Raw genomic sequence first — 18044 nt, 5'->3', positions numbered from 1 at the left:
CAATTTCACCAGTTCACCTTACCTAAGGCTAGACGACGTCGCTTCGCTTCGGCTCTTTTTTATGGGGAAGGGTGTTGGTAACTTGGTATTAATTATTAAATTTCATTTTTTAATTTTTACCCCATCTATTTGTGTCGGCTAGCTCAAGTCATTGCCAAACTGTGTTCAAGAATGTCAACATGACACGTTGAACTAATTAGGTCAGAGTGTCTGACTCAATATGACTAATAGAAAATCATGTACACAATTAGCTTGATAATGACTCAATATGACTATTAGAAAATCACGTTCAACGAGTTGTTCTTAGTTGCAACTAATACCATAATGAATTGATCATTCAAATCCTTTCCGAAAAAAAAAATGGTATTCCGAGTAGTTTTAATCCAAGAGATTCAGCAAACCTGGGCTTGAAATACAAGACGGACAAAAGTGAAACCAATTATGATATAACAAAGAAGCTAAAATGATGTTGATGATCATCAGAAATCAACCCAATCACATGACCCAAGTGTCTATTTATCAACTAGACATCAGCCTCAAGTTAATTTATAAGAAGAAACAAAAAGAGCTCAGTTACAATCTATTGAGTACGTACTACGTAGTACAACAATTATACTTTTGGTTGGCAGCCTATCTTAAACAATGAATAGCTACAAGCGCAATATGCCACCATGGATATCAGCAATTCAGCACCTATCACCGTACGTTGCAGTGTGCTACAACTCTTTCAATGAAGTCCAACTCTCGTATCTTGGAACCTGCATGCAAGTGATGTGCACAATGGTTTAATTACATCAATTTCAAGTCCAAGGAAAATATCATAACAATGAACCAATGATTCAGTCTGTAAAATCGCTGTAAATCTGTATGTAATTAGGATTCTTATTTATTTAGGTTATCCTGTAATTATAGGAATGATTGTTTCCTATTAGAGTTCGACTACTCCTTTTGTCCTTGTGTATATACCCCTTTGTGGGATGAATAGAATTATCATATTGAAAACCCTAAATCGAAGTACTCTTTTCTACTTGGTATCAGAGCAGGTTCAATCCTTTGAACTTGCCTGCATCCTTTGAATCCTGAATCCTGAATCCCAAAGCACATCACAAACCGCTGCGTACCACCACCATTAAAATCAAGCCATCCCTGAATTTCAAAACCACCATTTTTTTTGAAACCCTAGAAAAACCAATCCTGAAAAAAAATCCCAAATTCCTCCATGGCCGGACCTGTAATTGAAGGCGAACAGTCAAGTCCCGAGAAAGCAATGGTGCCATCCTCACAAATCATCAATCACCACTACACCACCCAACAAGACAACTCTGCTTTCCCCACAAGTGTTGTCTTGAATGAATCCAACTACACCATATGGGCTCCTCTTATGCGAATGCGCATTGGAGCACGAGGGAAGGTTGGTTATCTGACCGGAGTAAAGGCTGAACCCGCCATGAATTCTGCAGAGTATGAAGCTTGGGCCACGGACAATGAAAAGGTGAAAAGTTGGCTCATTGACTCCATGGAATCCTCTCTTATGAACCGGTATATTCGTCTTCCTACTGCAAAAGATATTTGGGAAGCTGTAGAGAAAACCTTTTATGATGATTCTGATGAAACCCGAATCTTTGAGTTGAACAAAAAGTGTTTTGAAGCAAAGCAGAATGGACGGCCCATTCCGACCTACTACAATGAGTTAGTGGCAATGTTCCAGGAGATTGATCAAAGGGTGGCCTCTCAGAATGATAATGTTGCAGCTGTAGTTCAAGAAACTTCAGCAATGTCCCGGATGCGTGTTCACATGTTTTTGAGTGGACTTGACCCAGAGTATGATCAGGTGCGTGGAGAAATCTTGCGCAAGGAGCCTAAATTCTCCTTGGAGCAGAGCTATGCTTACATTCGCAAGGTGCAATCAGAGAAACAAGCTATGGGGGGTTCGGTACCTACCGAGTCTTCTGTTATGGCTGTTCAACGCAAATCGGGTCCTCCTCCAGGCTTCTCAGGTCTTTCTCCACGCCGTCCTCAAGGTAAACCAAACCCATATGCAAACAAAAAATGCGTTATCTATGGGGAATTAGGTCATAGCAAGGAGCGGTGCTATGAAGTGATTGGCTACCCTGATTGGTGGGACTTCACCAAGAAACCGCGAAAGAATCTGGGCAAGGCGGCCATTGCTACTACAGAGGAGGAGCATCTAGACAATGCCTCCGCTAATGTAGCGCAGTCAGGTATGAAGGGTAAGGTTACTTTGAATAATACATGGATAATTGATACAGGTGCATCTGATCATATGACCAATGACCCTAATCTTGTGAAAAACCTTAGATATTCCCCTCAAAATATTGTCCCTAATGCTGATGGTACTCCAACTCCGGTCACCGTAGAAGGTTCTATTACTTTATCTGATACCTTAACCCTTGAATCTGTCCTAGTCGTTCCATTCCTAGCTTATAATCTCCTATCTGTTGGGCAAATTATTTTAGCACTTGCATGTATTGTGACCTTCTATCCATCTTTCTGTGTGTTTCAGGACATTCTGACTCGGCGGATTCTTGGTTATGGTGTTAGAAGGGGAAAATTATACTACCTGGATCTGACAGAGACTGGAGAGAACCAGAAGCATCTTTTGGGGCAAGCTAATCAGATTAATGGGGTAGAGAATGCAAAGGAAGCTGTATGGTTATGGCATCGCCGTTTAAGTCATCTATCTTTTAGTTATCTTAAGAAGCTGCAACCTCATTTGTTTTCGGTTGTCAGTGATTTGGATTTCCATTGTGACATTTGTGAACTGGTCAAGAGCCACCGTATTTCATATTCACCAAGTCTTAATAAAAGTCATGTTCCTTTTATGAAAATTCACTCTGATGTCTGGGGTCCTGCAAAAATTCCTTCTCTTTCTGGAGCTTGATATTATGTCACATTTATTGATGATTATACTCGCATGATGTGAGTGTCATTACTGAAGAATAAGAGTGAAGTATTTGGGTTGTTTACTGAATTTCACAAAATGGTGACAACTCAGTATCAACAATCCATGAGAGTGTTTCAATCTGACAATGGTGGAGAGTTTGTGAGTGGCCTTATGATTGAATTTTGCCGGTCACATGGGATTCGTCATCAAACCTCCAACTCTTATACTCCTCAACATAATGGTTTGGCAGAACGGAAGAACAGGCAGTTGCTGGAAGTTGTTCGGGCTTCCTTATTTGGCATGAATGTACCTCGGTCTTATTGGGGAGAAGCAGTGAAGTCAGCCGCATATCTCATCAACCGTACTCCTTCACGGGTAATTGAGTTTCAGAATCCTCATCAAAAGCTTCATACACTTTTGACCATCCCCTCTATGCCTAATTTGGAACCCCGAGTGTTTGGGTGCACAGCTTATGTTCATATACCAAAGCCACACCGGAGCAAACTTGATCCCCGTGCAAAGAAGTGTATTTTTGTAGGTTATGCTGAGTTTCAGAAGGGCTACAGATGTTATGACCCGCTCACCAACACAGTACATCTATCTCTTGATGTCTCGTTCCGTGAATCTGAGCCACATTACTCATGGGGAGCTTCTCAGTCTTCCCTTCAAGGGGAGAGAGGTTGTGAAAGGAATCCTTGTCCTATTGTTGATTTTGATGTCTTTGAAGACTTGGAAAATTTGGAGGAGCGATTTGAAGGAAGAGATTCTGAAACAGCCAAAAATGATCGATCGTCAGGGTCAAACAATCGATCGTTTCAAGAGACGGAAACTTCCAGTGGACAAAACGATCAATCATTCGGGTTAAACGATCGATCGTTTCCTGAGGCAGAAGTAGACGACACAAACGATCGATCGTTTGAAGCTAACGATCGATCGTTTCAACAGGCAGAGACTGAGGCAAAGCTTTCGACGCAAACGATCGATCATTTGAAGCTAACGATCAATCGTTTCCTGAGATGACCTGTTTGGATAATTTGAATCAACATCTAGACATATCTGAAGCTCACACACAAGATATTTCCCCTTCTACATCACCAACTGAAGATTCCGCTCAGAATGATCCACCTCATGTACCCCTAAACTTTAATGAGTCTTCTGGGTTAGAAAGTGTTGAACCTAGGAAATCATAAAGGGTTACCAAGGGAATTCCTAAGAAACAATATGAACCAGATATCAAAGCCAAAGCTAAATACCATATAGCTAACTTTATGTCTAACCATAGGATTTCTGGGTCACATGCACTTGTTGTTGATCAATTGTCTACTGTATCTATTCCTAGTAACGTGCAGGATGCATTGACGGATCCAAAATGGGCAAGGGTGATGAATGAAGAATTGGAAGCTCTTCAGAAGAATGCAACATGGGAGTTAGTACCTATGCCGGTTGGAAAGAATACTGTAGGATGTCGTTGGGTGTTTACTATGAAGCTTAATGCCGATGGAACTATCGATAGATACAAGGCGAGGTTGGTTGCCAAGGGATACACACAGCGTTATGGGATTGATTATGAGGAGACTTTTGCACCTGTGGCAAAGATCAATACTGTCCGGATTCTAATCTCACTTGCAGCAAACAAAGATTGGCCCTTGCACCAGTTTGATGTGAAGAATGCGTTTCTTAATGGGAATTTAGAGGAAGAAGTGTACATGGATGTGCCCCATGGTGTTAAGAATTACCCAAGTGAAGTTGGCAAGGTGTGTAAGTTGAGGAAATCTTTGTATGGCCTAAAGCAGTCTTCAAGAGCTTGGTTTGGGAGATTTTCAAAGTCCATGAGAGCTTTTGGATACAAACAGAGCAATTCTGACCATACCTTGTTTATCAAGCGCAAGAATGGCAAGATTACAGCTCTTATTGTGTATGTTGATGACATGATCGTTACAGGGGATGATCCGAAAGAGATGAATGAGTTGCAAAAGTATTTGTCAAAGGAGTTTGAAATGAAGGATCTGGGACAACTGAAGTATTTTCTGGGTATTGAAGTTGCGAGGTCTAAGAAGGGGATTTCACTGTCACAGAGGAAGTATGTTCTTGACTTACTTGCTGAAACGGGGATGCTGGACTGCAGTCCAATTAATTGAGACACCCATTGAGATGAATCATAGACTTGCTATTTATCCTGATCAAGTTCCAACTGATCGATAAAAGAAGGTATCAATGTCTTGTAGGAATGTTGATTTATCTTTCACATACTAGACCTAATATTGCTTATGCTGTGAGTGTTGTCAGTCAGTTTATGCATTGTCCTAGTGAAGAGCATATGGGTGCAGTTTTTCGGATTTTGAGGTACTTGAAGATGGGGCCAGGTAAAGGGTTATTGTTTGAGAAAAAATATGAATTGGAAGTTGTTGGATACACAGATGCAGATTGGGCTGGTGATAAAACTGACAGGCGTTCTACATCTGGGTACTTCACTTTTGTAGGAGGGAACCTTGTCACTTGGCGTAGCAAGAAACAGAAAGTTGTTGCCAGATCAAGTGTAGAAGCTGAATTTCGAGGTATGGCACATGGAGTCTGTGAAATGTTATGGATTCGTAATGTCCTAAAAGATCTAGGTTACAAGCTCAAACAACCTATGGATTTGCATTGTGATAATAAAGCTGCCATTGAGATTGCACATAATCCAGTTCAGCATGATAGAACAAAGCATGTGGAGGTTGACCGTCATTTTATTAAAGAAAATCTTAACAGAAAGGTTATTCGTTTTCCATTTGTAAACTCAGAAGAGCAGCTAGCTGACGTTCTTACTAAAGGAGTGTCCAGGAAGATATTCGACAGCTCGGTTGACAAGTTGGGCATGATAGATATCTATGCACCAACTTGAGGGGGAGTGTAGAATCGCTGTAAATCTGTATGTAATTAGGATTCTTATTTATTTAGGTTATCCTGTAATTATAGGAATGATTGTTTCCTATTAGAATTAGACTACTTTTGTCCTTGTATATATACCCCTTTGTGGGATAAATAGAATTATCATATTGAAAACCCTAAATCGAAGTACTCTTTTCTACTCAGTCCAAGGAAAATATCATCTCTGCAATATGCAAAGGACATGCTTATTACCCCATGATTCAACCCACTTTCTGAAATCAATAGATGATATAGATTGGGATTTATGTATAGTTCATAAAAAATAATGCAAAACCCTGCCACTGAAAACAAAGACAATAAAGGATATATACTGGATGCGAGAATGACAATCAACAGCCAGTTCCTGTTTCAAGATGAAGACAAAATTGATTCAAAGCACACAACGCATACAAATACAATAACTGCTAACTATAGCCATGATTGTTCAAATCACTTGAAAAACATCAGCAAGACTTCTGTATTGAATCACTGTTCAAAGCCTTTCCTTGAAAAAAAAAAAAAAAAGGAAAACAAATTGGTAGCTGAGCATAGTGTACACAAGTCATGAACTGCATCTCTCATCTTTTGAATTGCTTGTGTTACAAAAACGGCTATGGATTGCTCAAGAAATATTAAGAAGTGCAGAAATAACTCTTGTACATCAGAAAAGGAGCTTTAGAAACAACAAAGGGGACATGAAGGCATACATAATATGAGACTACCAAAAAAAAAAAGGATTACTGCACAGAGAATTATTATAGTTTCCTAAAAGCATAGACAAAAAAGAAAAAAGAAGGGTTGGCTGAGGTAATTGCCAAATTCAGTGAAAAACTGCACAGAGAATTATTATATTTTCCTAAAAGCATAGACAAAAAACAAAAAAAAAAAGGTTGGCTGAAGTAATTGTCAAATTCAGTGATAATTTATAATTCTATAAACATGACGAGTGAAGCAAAATGTGATAAAACATTCAACACAGCATGGAAGGGACAGCAAACTGAAATTTGTTATAATAAAAGAGTTTCCTTTGATTCAGGGAACAACAAGGTCTAATACCTCATTTTCCTTTTATCGACCCTATTTCAATGGGAAGTCGATGAATACAAGAAGAATAGCATATGTAGACTAGTAACAGGTTAAGAATAATACTCAATGCCTCACTGTCAACTTTGTAGACTACGATTGAACCTCCCGCTGTTAGGTCAGTGGGAGTAGTTAAAGGTTGGGACAAGAGTCCCTTTCCTCTAATAGAATATGTCAAAGGTTGGATTCCCTGTTTCACTAAAAACACAAAACACCAAGGCCACATTTGGTTTATGGAAAGTAAGCATCAAGAAAGGAATTTTCCTTTCTTGCATTTGGGATGCAAAAGGAAAGGAAAGCAAAAAGAAAGGAAATCATTTCCTGAAGGAAGGGAAAATAGGGAGAAAGTGGTTAATTTCAAACTCTAAAGGAATCACTTTCCCCCAATTCTTTCCTTGCATTTATTACTCACAATATATTATTTTATTACATGATTTACAATTTTTTTAACAACTTTCCTGATAACTTTTGTTACCGTACTAAACATCGGAATGGAAAGTTCTTAAGAAATTTCATTGATAGAAAAAGATAAATAATTTTTTTTTTTTCCGTGAACCAAACAAGCCCAAGTGGATGATTCCAAGTCCGGTGTATGTTTTTTTCTAGATTAAAGGTTTTTGTGTTTTTCAATTCCTAATGATTTCCTGCACTTATCTTCATCAGAAAATTGGCTCCCACCGTCTTATCATGTCGGCTTCTCTACGTTATCATCGAGTAGGCTACATTTATATATGGAGGGTCATTGCCACCTTTCTCATATTCTTGGGATTTGACTTCCTAATTTTCCCTGAATTCAACTTTGGTGACGACTGCTGCGGTGCCAGTCTATTTTCAGTTAGCCACCATTTCCAAAACTCTTCTCTCTTTCTTTTTATCTGCTTTGTCTCCGAGTCTTCGCAGAAAGGAAGGAGCCCCATAGTTTTGTATTGATTGAGCAGGAGAGGAAGATCAGATTCATGTCACTGGTGGTGTGGTTTTGGTATGCTGCAGCAGCCTGCAGCATATTCATCTCTGGGATTGTTGCACAGGCTCAACCCACCACAGATCCCTCTGAAGGTGATCTCTCTCTCTCTCTCTCTCTCAATATAGCAATATAGTGCATTAGTGCTATACGTTTTCCTATTAATAGTTGAAGTTCGCTTAGCAACTTTTTTTCTTGGGTAGCAAAAAGATCAAAACTTTGTGGGTGAAAGTTACTATCTTTGATTTTTTAGCAAATGTTTTCTTTTGTGTGCTGTACTTTCCATTGAAATGTTGTCTTGTGTGGAAAAATTTTGGTTGTTCTGCGTTTTTCTTTCAATGTCTGCTTGACTAGGCTTAATTTGCTTGTTATTGAATGAAGGCGGGATGAGGGGTATTGTTGCAGTGCTTGGAGCACTCTCTCCTGTCTTTGATGGAAACGGGTTGCGGATTAGTCCACAATGTTGTTACGCTTGACTAATCGTCTGTTGCTTTGAAACAAAATGAACTATTTTTACTCGAATGGAAGTGAATTCTACCCCATCGACATTCTAATTGTATTAAAACTCGTATGTTTTGTCAAACTTGAGGTAAAAAAGAACAGTTTGATTTGTGGAAGACATGGATTAATTCTTTGTAATTGGTGGTGCAGTGAGAGCGCTGAATGCAATCTTTCAGAAATGGAATATTACAGCCAATACAAAGCAATGGAACACAACTGGTGATCCATGCAGTGAACTTGCGGTAGATGAAGATGATGAGACCGCTTATTTCCATGATGATGATTACAATCTCCTCGTCAAATGCAACTGCTCTTATGATTCAAACTCAACTTGCCACATTACCCAACTGTAATTATGTCTCATCCTCTATTGTTGTTTCTACCCAAATGCTGCCTTTCTCAAGAATTTCACTTTATCTATGATATCAGTCATATCATAAGTTGCATCATTTTCATCTGCAATTTGAATTCGCAGGAAAGCAATCACTTTGGACATTGTTGCTCCAATTCCAGAAGAGCTCTATGCTTTGACTTTCCTTCAATATCTGTATGTTTGGTAAACTCTTGTAAATTATTGGTAGCTATTATGTACCCAAGTTGTTTGTTAATTTCCTCCATTTCTTCATTATAGGAATGTGAAAAAAAATTACTTGACAGGACCCATCTCTGCATCGATTGGAAATCTAACCAGCATCAAATACTTGTAAGCCAATCTGAATTCTATTAAAGAGCATATTCCTCTTAAAGAATGTTATTTACACCTGTACTTGTATTTTGATTTCTAGGGACTTGGGACACAACGACTTATCAGGGGAACTACCAAAGGAAATTGAAAAACTCACCAATTTGACATTCTTGTGAGTCATCTAATTTTGAAGCTTCAGACAAGACAATCTGATATTTACCATGTTAAGTTTTCTCATTTTAGATACTGTCACTGCCTCTGTGCATGGATTGTTAAATAAATGTGTCATTCATCCAGAAACGAGAACACACACATATATATGTATATTATTCATTGATACGTGTGTTGTCTTTATTTGGATGTGTGATCAATCAGGTGGATACTTAAGTACTTGATGTTTTTACTTTTTCAAATTCAAGCATGCATGCAACCATATTATTTAATCAAGCAACTGTTTTTCACCAGAAAATCGTCCAACTGTCAGCTGCTGTAGTCATGTACCTGCGTTTACTTAATCTTGATTATCTAAAACTCAAAATTTCTAACATATCCCCAAATTTTTAACTGATTACTTGTCAATGTTGTAGGGGTGTTGGGACACTCAACCTTTCTGGTTCTCTGCCTCCTGAGATGGGGTATTTAAAAACATTAAAAGAGATGTAAGTCTCATATATATGCCTTTTCATTTCCTTTCATCTACAAAGTATGTTTTAGATATCAATACACATATTTATGACAATGCATATTGTTTACACTTTGGCATGCAGTTACATTGATAATTCTGGACTTAGCGGTGAGATTCCACCAACATTTGCTAATCTAACAAACTTGGAAATATTGTGAGTTAGAGCTTTACATCCGAATGGTGATAAATAGGGGAAGAACTGTTATTTGATATCAGAGGTTACCTGTGTTTGTTTCAGTTGGGCAACAGATATAAACCTCACTGGCAGGATACCGGACTTCGTAGGAGATTGGACAAAGCTTACTAAATTGTGAGATTCTCTCTCTGTCTCTGTCTCTGTCACTGTCTCTCTCTCTCTCTCTCTCTCTCTCTCTCTCTCTCTCTGTTCTCCCCTCTTGATATATATAATTCCATTCAATTCAGTTGCCTTTGAATGATAATAGGTTCATCATTTATTTGGGCTTCAGAATCAAGCATTTAAGCTCAATGATATCCAAGAAAAATTGGTCTCTGATTTAGTCCATTAATAATTAGCTAAATGTTTGTTAGGAGGTTTCAGGGAAACTCTTTTGAAGGTTCCATACCATCTTCACTGTCCAGGTTGACTCTTTTGACAGAGCTGTGAGTATCTACCTGGTCTACTTGTCACCTTTTGTTTATTTGTGCATATCTATATATTTTACTATCTCCTGTGAATTGTAGGCGAATTACTGATTTAACGATTGCCAATGACAACTCTTCTCTTGGATTTATCAACAATATGACGTCTCTACAAGTCTTGTAAGGCAAATCGTTCTCTACATTTGAATTTATTTGGACATTTAACATATCTCTGTTTTGTTGTTTGTTTTCATTCTGAAATCTATTATGACATTTTGGTTTCACATCCTGCAGAATGCTGAGGAATAACAATATTTCTGATTCAATTCCTTCCAACATTGGAGATTACCGAAAATTGGTTCACCTGTAAGCTTTCTTTCTGATTGGTGGTCATATATGTTGAGCAAACCGAAATTTCCCAACCTGAAACCCATTTTCTTATGTACTGAAGAGCAGCAATACCATATATGATTCTCTTCTTACATAACGCAATGATACGTATTTACATAGTAGGCTAACTGGTGATGATCTGGTTTATAGCGAATCTTACCTGCTTTGGGTGCACCATGATTATGTGTTACTACTAGCTGCTTTTGACTAACTGCATTATTTTCTACTACAGGGATTTGAGCTTCAACAATTTGAATGGACAAATACCAGCCTCACTATTTGATATGAATGAGCTCGCCATTCTGTAATATGTTATCCATGCTTTTTAATTGCTTTATATTCCTACATAATATACTCTTCATATTGAGGCATATATTTCTGTCTTCATAATTAGGTTTCTTGGAAACAATAAGTTGAATGGTAGCCTTCCTGAGTCTAAAAGCTCGTCTGTTCTCGTTGTGTAAGTATTTCAGCATATTTTCCTCATACATCATCCATTGTAATGCAGTCAAACTGGAGTTTTGTATTAAAATAAATTTCTACGTGATATCAAGTCATCTCTTTGGTGATGAAAAGGATACTACACTTGATTCGTCTTTATTTGAATTGTACATGGCCAGTTTTCTTTTGGTGAAGGATTCTGAATACCGTCACTTTCCTTTTCTAGTTAAATTTTGTATTTTTTTTTTTTAGTGATGTCGATACTAGATGCTAAACATTGTCTTTGGGTTGATGATTTATATGAAAAACTTAGTAAATAGTACAGATTTATTTTCAGTAGGCAGAGATAAGTAATTAACAGATTTGTTCTCACCACTAGAATAATTGTAACTAGGCCACCTGATAACATTATGAGGAAGGAAATAGTAAGCAGCAATGATGAGTTATAGTTAAAAGCCTAAAATTCATCCCAAAAAGAGACTGACATTTAATTTATAGAAGGCCTGCATTGATTTATTTATTTTAATTTTATTTTCTTTATAAATAGTTCTTCCTTAACTTGGGTTGGAGCTGTATTGTCTGACTCTACGAGTATGTAGATTCAGATTATTATATATGGTGCAAAATCATATATTGCAGTATATATATGACTTGCCAAATAACTAAATTTGATAATGTGCCACTGTTGTGTTGTATTTATGGTATGAAAGTATCCAACATTTTTGTGTGAAATGAATGCAGAGATTTGTCTTACAATAATCTAGTAGGCCAGAGCTTTCCGAGTTGGGTCAACGAACAAAGCCTAGAACTGTATGTCTTTGACATTCCACATTTACAATCAGCTTTTATATTCTGTATGCTATTTTTAGTTCCCTTTTGGTTAAAAGTTTGATTAAACTCACAACTGTGCTTACTTTTGTATGTTACACTTAGCTAGTTTGATGGAGAAGTTTTCCAACAATACAGATTCTTTTTTCTTTGACTGGATGGGCTTGCATCATATATTATAAGATGATATTAACATTTCTGTATGTTGGGTATATTTTGCAGTAACTTGGTGGCCAACAACTTCAGCATAGACAGTTCAGACAGCAGGTGATTCCTTGGATCTGAGCTCACATTTACTGTGAACATTTTGATAATGCATGTGACAGTCACATCACTTGCAATATATGTCTTTCATAGTTTTGGCTTTTTAAAAATGGTAATTGAGGCTACTATTGTACCCCCGTGTCTTTTGTTGCCCCTGAACTGTCATGGGGGTACTGTTTCAAATCTCTAATCAAGTCTCTAGTTGGTTCAATTGTTACTCAGGATCCCACTGTCAATCCACTGATCTAATGGTCTGATGGTAGCTTCATCCATATAAGAATGCGGAATCTATAAATCATATTATTATGTAGATTGGAATATTTTGGATTATGTTTTGGAGCAAAAAGGGGTTGGAGAAAGTTGATAAGAGGCTGTGTGAATTTAGTGGGAGATTTAGAGGAAAGTTTTGATCTTAAAAGGGGCTTCGTCAAGGATATTCTTGTTCTCATTTTTCACTTACATTGGTAGTTGATTGATTGAGCAAGCTTGTTGAGACAGCAGGGATAGGCAGTTGGTGGAGGTCTTGACGATAGGGAGGGCATTCAAGACCCTGGGGACCAGTGGTGGAGAGTATTGGAAGAAGATTAGAGGATCCAGTAAGCATTCTTGTCTGGGGGGTGAGAGTGCGGGTTGACTTTGGTTCATTTGTGGATGACTAGCTTGACATTCCTTCAGGTGTGGTAAGGAGGTTGGAAGGGATAGTGGGAAGAGGTGGCAAAAAGCAAGAGAGGTTACTTAGTTCAGGTGACTCAAGTCAAGGACAAAAAGGAGGTTCTGGGGTTGGAGACTTGGTAAATATGGGCTACAGTTTCTACAGTTTTTATGTCATTCCAAGTAAATATGTGCTGCATGGAATTGGATGACAGTTGTTAGAGGTTTAGGTTGGAGCCCATGGATGGATATTCCTTAAACAGAGTGCTTCTTTGGCTTCTGTTGTTTGTCTTGGGGTTGGAAAATGGGGAAAAAGGATGAGGTTTTTTGAAGAGCATTGGGGTGGGGGAAGCAACCTTTTGTGTTCTTTACCCTTGAATCTACTGGCTTTCTCAATAACATAACTTGTCAAATCCTAGTTTCTGTGTTGATTGAAGAGATCAGAAAATACTGGAAGGGGAGATTACAGCAATGTTATTGAAAATTAGGAGAGCATGGAGGTTGTTTCTATTCTGCTTGTTTCCGATAAACTTGATAGGAGAGTGTTCATTGTTCAGTAGCTTGTACTTTATGGCAACGTCTCTTCAAGGAGGCAAGTGCAAGCTTGAGTAATCCTCGTTCATGTAAGGCATTATTCTGCGAGGGTGGTTCTTTTTTTCTTCTCTCTCTCTCTCCTTCCCTGGAGGTGAGAAAAGGGGTGTGCTTTCGGAGAGATGTGCTATGTTGGTAATGTTCTAGGTTGTATGGATGGAAACAAATATGAGGGTTTTGGATATTGTGAAGGGTGGGAGGTAGAACAGATATGGTTGTTTATTATCCAACAAAATAACTGTCATATTTCTCATTTAAGTGCTTAGTTATTTTCTTTTCCATTTCAGTGGTCTACCTTCAGGGTTGAATTGCCTTCAAAGGGGCTTCCCTTGCCACCGTGGTAGTCCAGTTTGTAAGTACAGTTCAAACCTCATATGAACATTCTAAGTTAAAATGCCTCTCTGAACATTCTGTGACAACTTCTGTTGTATCTTTGCACAGACTATAACTTCATGATTAACTGCGGTGGTCCTCAGGCTACGATATCCAATGGGACTGTGTATGAGAAGGACATGGAGCCCCTTGGTCCAGCTACATATTATGTGACTGACACAAACAGATGGGGAGTTAGCAATGTCGGTCTTAAAACACAGTTTGTAGGTAATAGTTCTTCATTTTTTTCCCTCCATAAGGAGGTTTAAATATATATACCATGTAATTTACATGAGCTAAGCTATCACGTACCATTTCAATAATATTAGCTGTCACTATGATAGCATAGTCTAATTTAAACCCTTAAGATTTTAATTAAACATTCTTAGTAATCACACCAAGGTTCCTCATCAAGTTTGTGCATAGATGTCTTGACTGCCAAAATTGTCTAGTATAGAATGGAAAGTTCTATTTCACACTACCTTTGTCAAGATATTATCCACCTGTTGATCATCTGGCATCTTGTATGAAATGAAAATCTATCATTGCTCAAGCTTTTACTTTTAACTTAATTCTTGTTAATCAATAATGCGAACAGCTGCATCATATTTGACTGGGACCAACATTCCAAAGTATACAATATCCACTTCATCTCCAATCAGAAATACTTCAGACCCTACGATATTTCAGAGTGCAAGGATCTCTGCTTCATCACTCAGATACTATGGCTTGGGTCTTGAGAATGGAAACTATACCGTGAAGCTTGAATTTGCAGAACAAGCTATCCTAGATACCCTTAAAAGAAAAAGTCTTGGAAGACGTGTGTTTGATATATATATCCAGGTCTGTATCATCTCAAATTATTGTTAATATTATTTTAATAAAACCATGCTCTAGGAAAGATGCACTTTAAAATCTGATGGATATTGAGAATCACTGAATGAAAAGAATATCGATCAGCAGCAAGATCTTATTTCTGGTCTCGTCTATTACCTTTAACCATCACATATATCTTATATTGCCCAAAATGTCACATTTATCACCAGCAAGATCTTATATGTTCCTCATCTATCTGTTTTCAGGATGTTCTTGTTGTTAAAGATTTTGATATACGGAAGGAGACAAATAAGACATCTTTGCTAGCTATTGAAAAGGTATACAAGGCTCAGGTGGTTTCAGAGAATTACCTTGAAATCCATTTCTTCTGGGCTGGAAAGGGGACTTGCTGTATACCAGAGGAGGGTACTTATGGACCTCTTGTTTCAGCCATCAGTGCTACACCTGGTAAAGTAAATGAAAATTATAGTCGGACCAGTTTATTAGTTTATGATGATTTCTTTCACACTGTGCTCCATGCTGTTGACTAAAGAGCTTTAATTTCTACAGAATTCAAACCTACCGTCAGCAACAAGCTGCCAAGTAGTAAGAAGAATAGGACTGGGCTTATTGTGGGAATTGTTGTTGGTTGTGGAGTTTTAATTCTGGTGGTGCTGCTTTTATATATTGTTCAAGGAAGAAAGAGGCACAACACTGATGATGACTATGATGAAGGTAAACTATTTACAAAAGTTTGACTACTCAAAAGACAAAATAATTATATATTGTATTAGCTAATAGCCATAAGTGGAATCTTCTACTTTTGTTGTTTTATTTCTGTAAACTAGGATATTTTATTTAACTTGAAAGAAAGCAAATTGATTGTGAGAAAAACATAGATGCATACTTTGTACTTAATCAGATTGCATTTTTTTTTCTTTTTTTGCTTAAGAGAGAAACATGCTAACAGACATATTCATTGTGAAAAATTTGCAGAGCTGTTGGGAATAGATCTTGGACCTCTCACTTTCAGTTTTTCTGAACTGAAGGCAGCTACAAATAACTTTAGTCCAGATAATAAGCTTGGAGAGGGAGGATTTGGGCCTGTCTTCAAAGTAAGTTACTATGCTGATTAAGGATTTTCGCTTTTTCATGGTGTGTCTACTTACATTTGAATGCTTTAATGTTTACTGCTTGATGCAAGAATATTGTATATCTACTTCATATGCATGAGTGTAAACCTTGACATCTTGAAACACCAGATTCTTTGTTTCTTTCTTTTTTCCTAATAAACTTTCTAAATTTTTTTCTTCATGTCCCTTATAAAATGTGTTGCTTTTGTATTCATGAAATGGCAGCAGTACGCACCTTACCATTAGATCATGAGGTTTGACTTATAATTGGTAGGATGCCAAGCACTTCCATGTGTGAAAATTAGGATGTATGAGAAAAAGCATCATCCTTAAAATAGTTGAAGAACATAAAGCACAAGCATCTCCTAAAGCACATGCATCTCTTGATATATATATATATATATATATATATATATATATATATATATATAGGGAACGGATACGTCCAATACATTAGAAACTCATATATCACCATTTATGACATGAAGCCCAAAGTTAGTGCGTATGGGAGTCATGAACAGTACATATTAATTTTGCCCAACTTTGACAGATTTTTGTTATTAATAGGGTGCTCTAAATGATGGAAGAGTAATTGCCGTAAAACAATTGGCTGCATCATCCCACCAAGGAAAGAACCAGTTTGTGACTGAGATTGCCACTATATCTTCTGTGCGACACAATAACCTAGTAAATTTGTATGGATTCTGCACCGAGGGAGCTAAACGGCTCCTTGTCTATGAGTATCTGGAGAACAAGAGTCTTGATCAAGCATTATTTGGTATGAGAATACCATTATTAATTTATTGCTTCTAGCTCGTAATAGCATAAAGATTTATAATTATGGCTTGTATGAAACAGGAAAAAGAACCTTGCATCTTGATTGGCAGACACGTTTTGATATATGCTTGGGTGTAGCTAGAGGTTTAACTTATCTTCATGAAGAATCAAGGCTTCGAATTGTACACAGAGATGTGAAGGCAAGTAACATTCTGCTTGACTCTAATCTCATTGCCAAAATATCAGATTTTGGTTTGGCGAAGCATTATGATGATAAAAAGACCCACATGAGTACTCGGGTTGCGGGAACAATGTAAGATCTCAAACATTTTGGTCACCTTATTTTCTTGTAGTTTCTCATTTCGGTTTTAACTCAAAAGTATGTTGGGTGAGTTACAAATAGTGCATGCAATTGTTAATAATGCAGTGGGTATCTTGCACCGGAATATGCTATGCGTGGACACTTGACAGAGAAAACCGATGTGTTTGCCTATGGTGTTGTCATTCTAGAAATTGTCAGCGGTAGGCCAAATTCTGATCCAAGTTTGGAAGGCGATATGGTTTATCTTCTTGAATTGGTAAGAACTTTATGCTTTTCAGATTTTGACTTTGATATGTTCGTTGTGTCATGATTAATTCTGTTACACTGCATGTGTTCTGCTACAATGAAGAGGTTTGGGTTTACCATAACACAATCTTTTAGTTATCTTCAGTATTGTTTCACTTTTCATAATACTACTGTGTTCTTCCTCCTTAGGCTTGGAACTTGCATGAAAACGAACGTGAAGTTGATCTAGTAGACTCTAGATTATCCGAATTCAATGAGGAAGAAGCAAGACGAACTATCAACATAGGAATTTTGTGCACTCAATCATCACCAATGCTACGACCACCTATGTCTCGCGTGATTGGAATGCTTGCAGGAGATATTGAAGTGACTCCTGCTATTTCAAAGCCCGGTTACTTGACAGACTGGCGATTTGACGATGTAACTACTATCACCAGCCAAACGAAATATGGGAGTACTGGCACCAGTCTAGGAACTGATATGTCAACTAGAGGAACTGACTTCAGCTTTTACAACTCATCGGCAAGTACAAGCGTGATGGGGGATGCAGGGCAATTACCTTCAAATGCCACTCTTCCCATACTCAATAATACTAATGGTGATGGTAGGTGAGTTTTGAAGGAATAGGCTGATCGATTATACATCTATTTTTCTATTGATACATATAGCTCTTGATTCTTGATCATGTACATACACAGTACTTTTTATTCTTGATGATGTTGTTGTAAATAGTTATGGCTAAATCATGTAAATAGATGAAGAGTGATATGTGCCTTTCACTATAGATTAGTGATTGATAGAATTGTGTATAGGAGTAATTGACGTTGCTATTAAACGTTGCATTTTTGTATATACCATGTACTCCTATATAAACCACATAGTGAGA

General features: G+C 37.6%; 1 protein-coding gene across 1 annotated transcript; it reads left to right on the top strand.

Moving 5' to 3' along the window:
* The first annotated feature begins 7556 nt into the window (after positions 1-7556).
* On the top strand, positions 7557-18008 carry LOC133732280 (probable LRR receptor-like serine/threonine-protein kinase At1g56130). Its single transcript, XM_062159793.1, has 25 exons — positions 7557-7951; positions 8508-8706; positions 8833-8904; positions 8989-9060; positions 9143-9214; positions 9630-9701; positions 9810-9881; positions 9966-10037; positions 10277-10348; positions 10430-10507; positions 10622-10693; positions 10950-11021; positions 11112-11177; positions 11900-11968; positions 12209-12253; positions 13780-13844; positions 13934-14092; positions 14463-14707; positions 14947-15148; positions 15251-15415; positions 15677-15795; positions 16381-16591; positions 16672-16903; positions 17018-17168; positions 17348-18008. The coding sequence occupies exons 1-25, from the start codon at positions 7852-7854 to the stop codon at positions 17768-17770; spliced, it is 3177 nt and encodes a 1058-aa protein (XP_062015777.1). The 5' UTR covers positions 7557-7851; the 3' UTR covers positions 17771-18008.
* The last annotated feature ends 36 nt before the right edge of the window (positions 18009-18044 follow it).

This window comes from Rosa rugosa, chromosome 2, assembly GCF_958449725.1.
Source record: "Rosa rugosa chromosome 2, drRosRugo1.1, whole genome shotgun sequence".
In the NCBI taxonomy this organism is placed as follows: Eukaryota; Viridiplantae; Streptophyta; class Magnoliopsida; order Rosales; family Rosaceae; genus Rosa; species Rosa rugosa.
This window is presented reverse-complemented; position numbering and strand designations above follow the sequence as displayed.

Coding starts and splice junctions, on each gene's coding strand:
- LOC133732280 (XM_062159793.1), top strand. CDS start 7,852: ATGTCACTGGTGGTGTGGTTTTGGTATGCTGCAGCAGCCTGCAGCATA. Junction 7,952..8,507: donor CACCACAGATCCCTCTGAAG/GTGATCTCTCTC, acceptor TTGGTGGTGCAG/TGAGAGCGCTGAATGCAATC. Junction 8,707..8,832: donor ACTTGCCACATTACCCAACT/GTAATTATGTCT, acceptor TTGAATTCGCAG/GAAAGCAATCACTTTGGACA.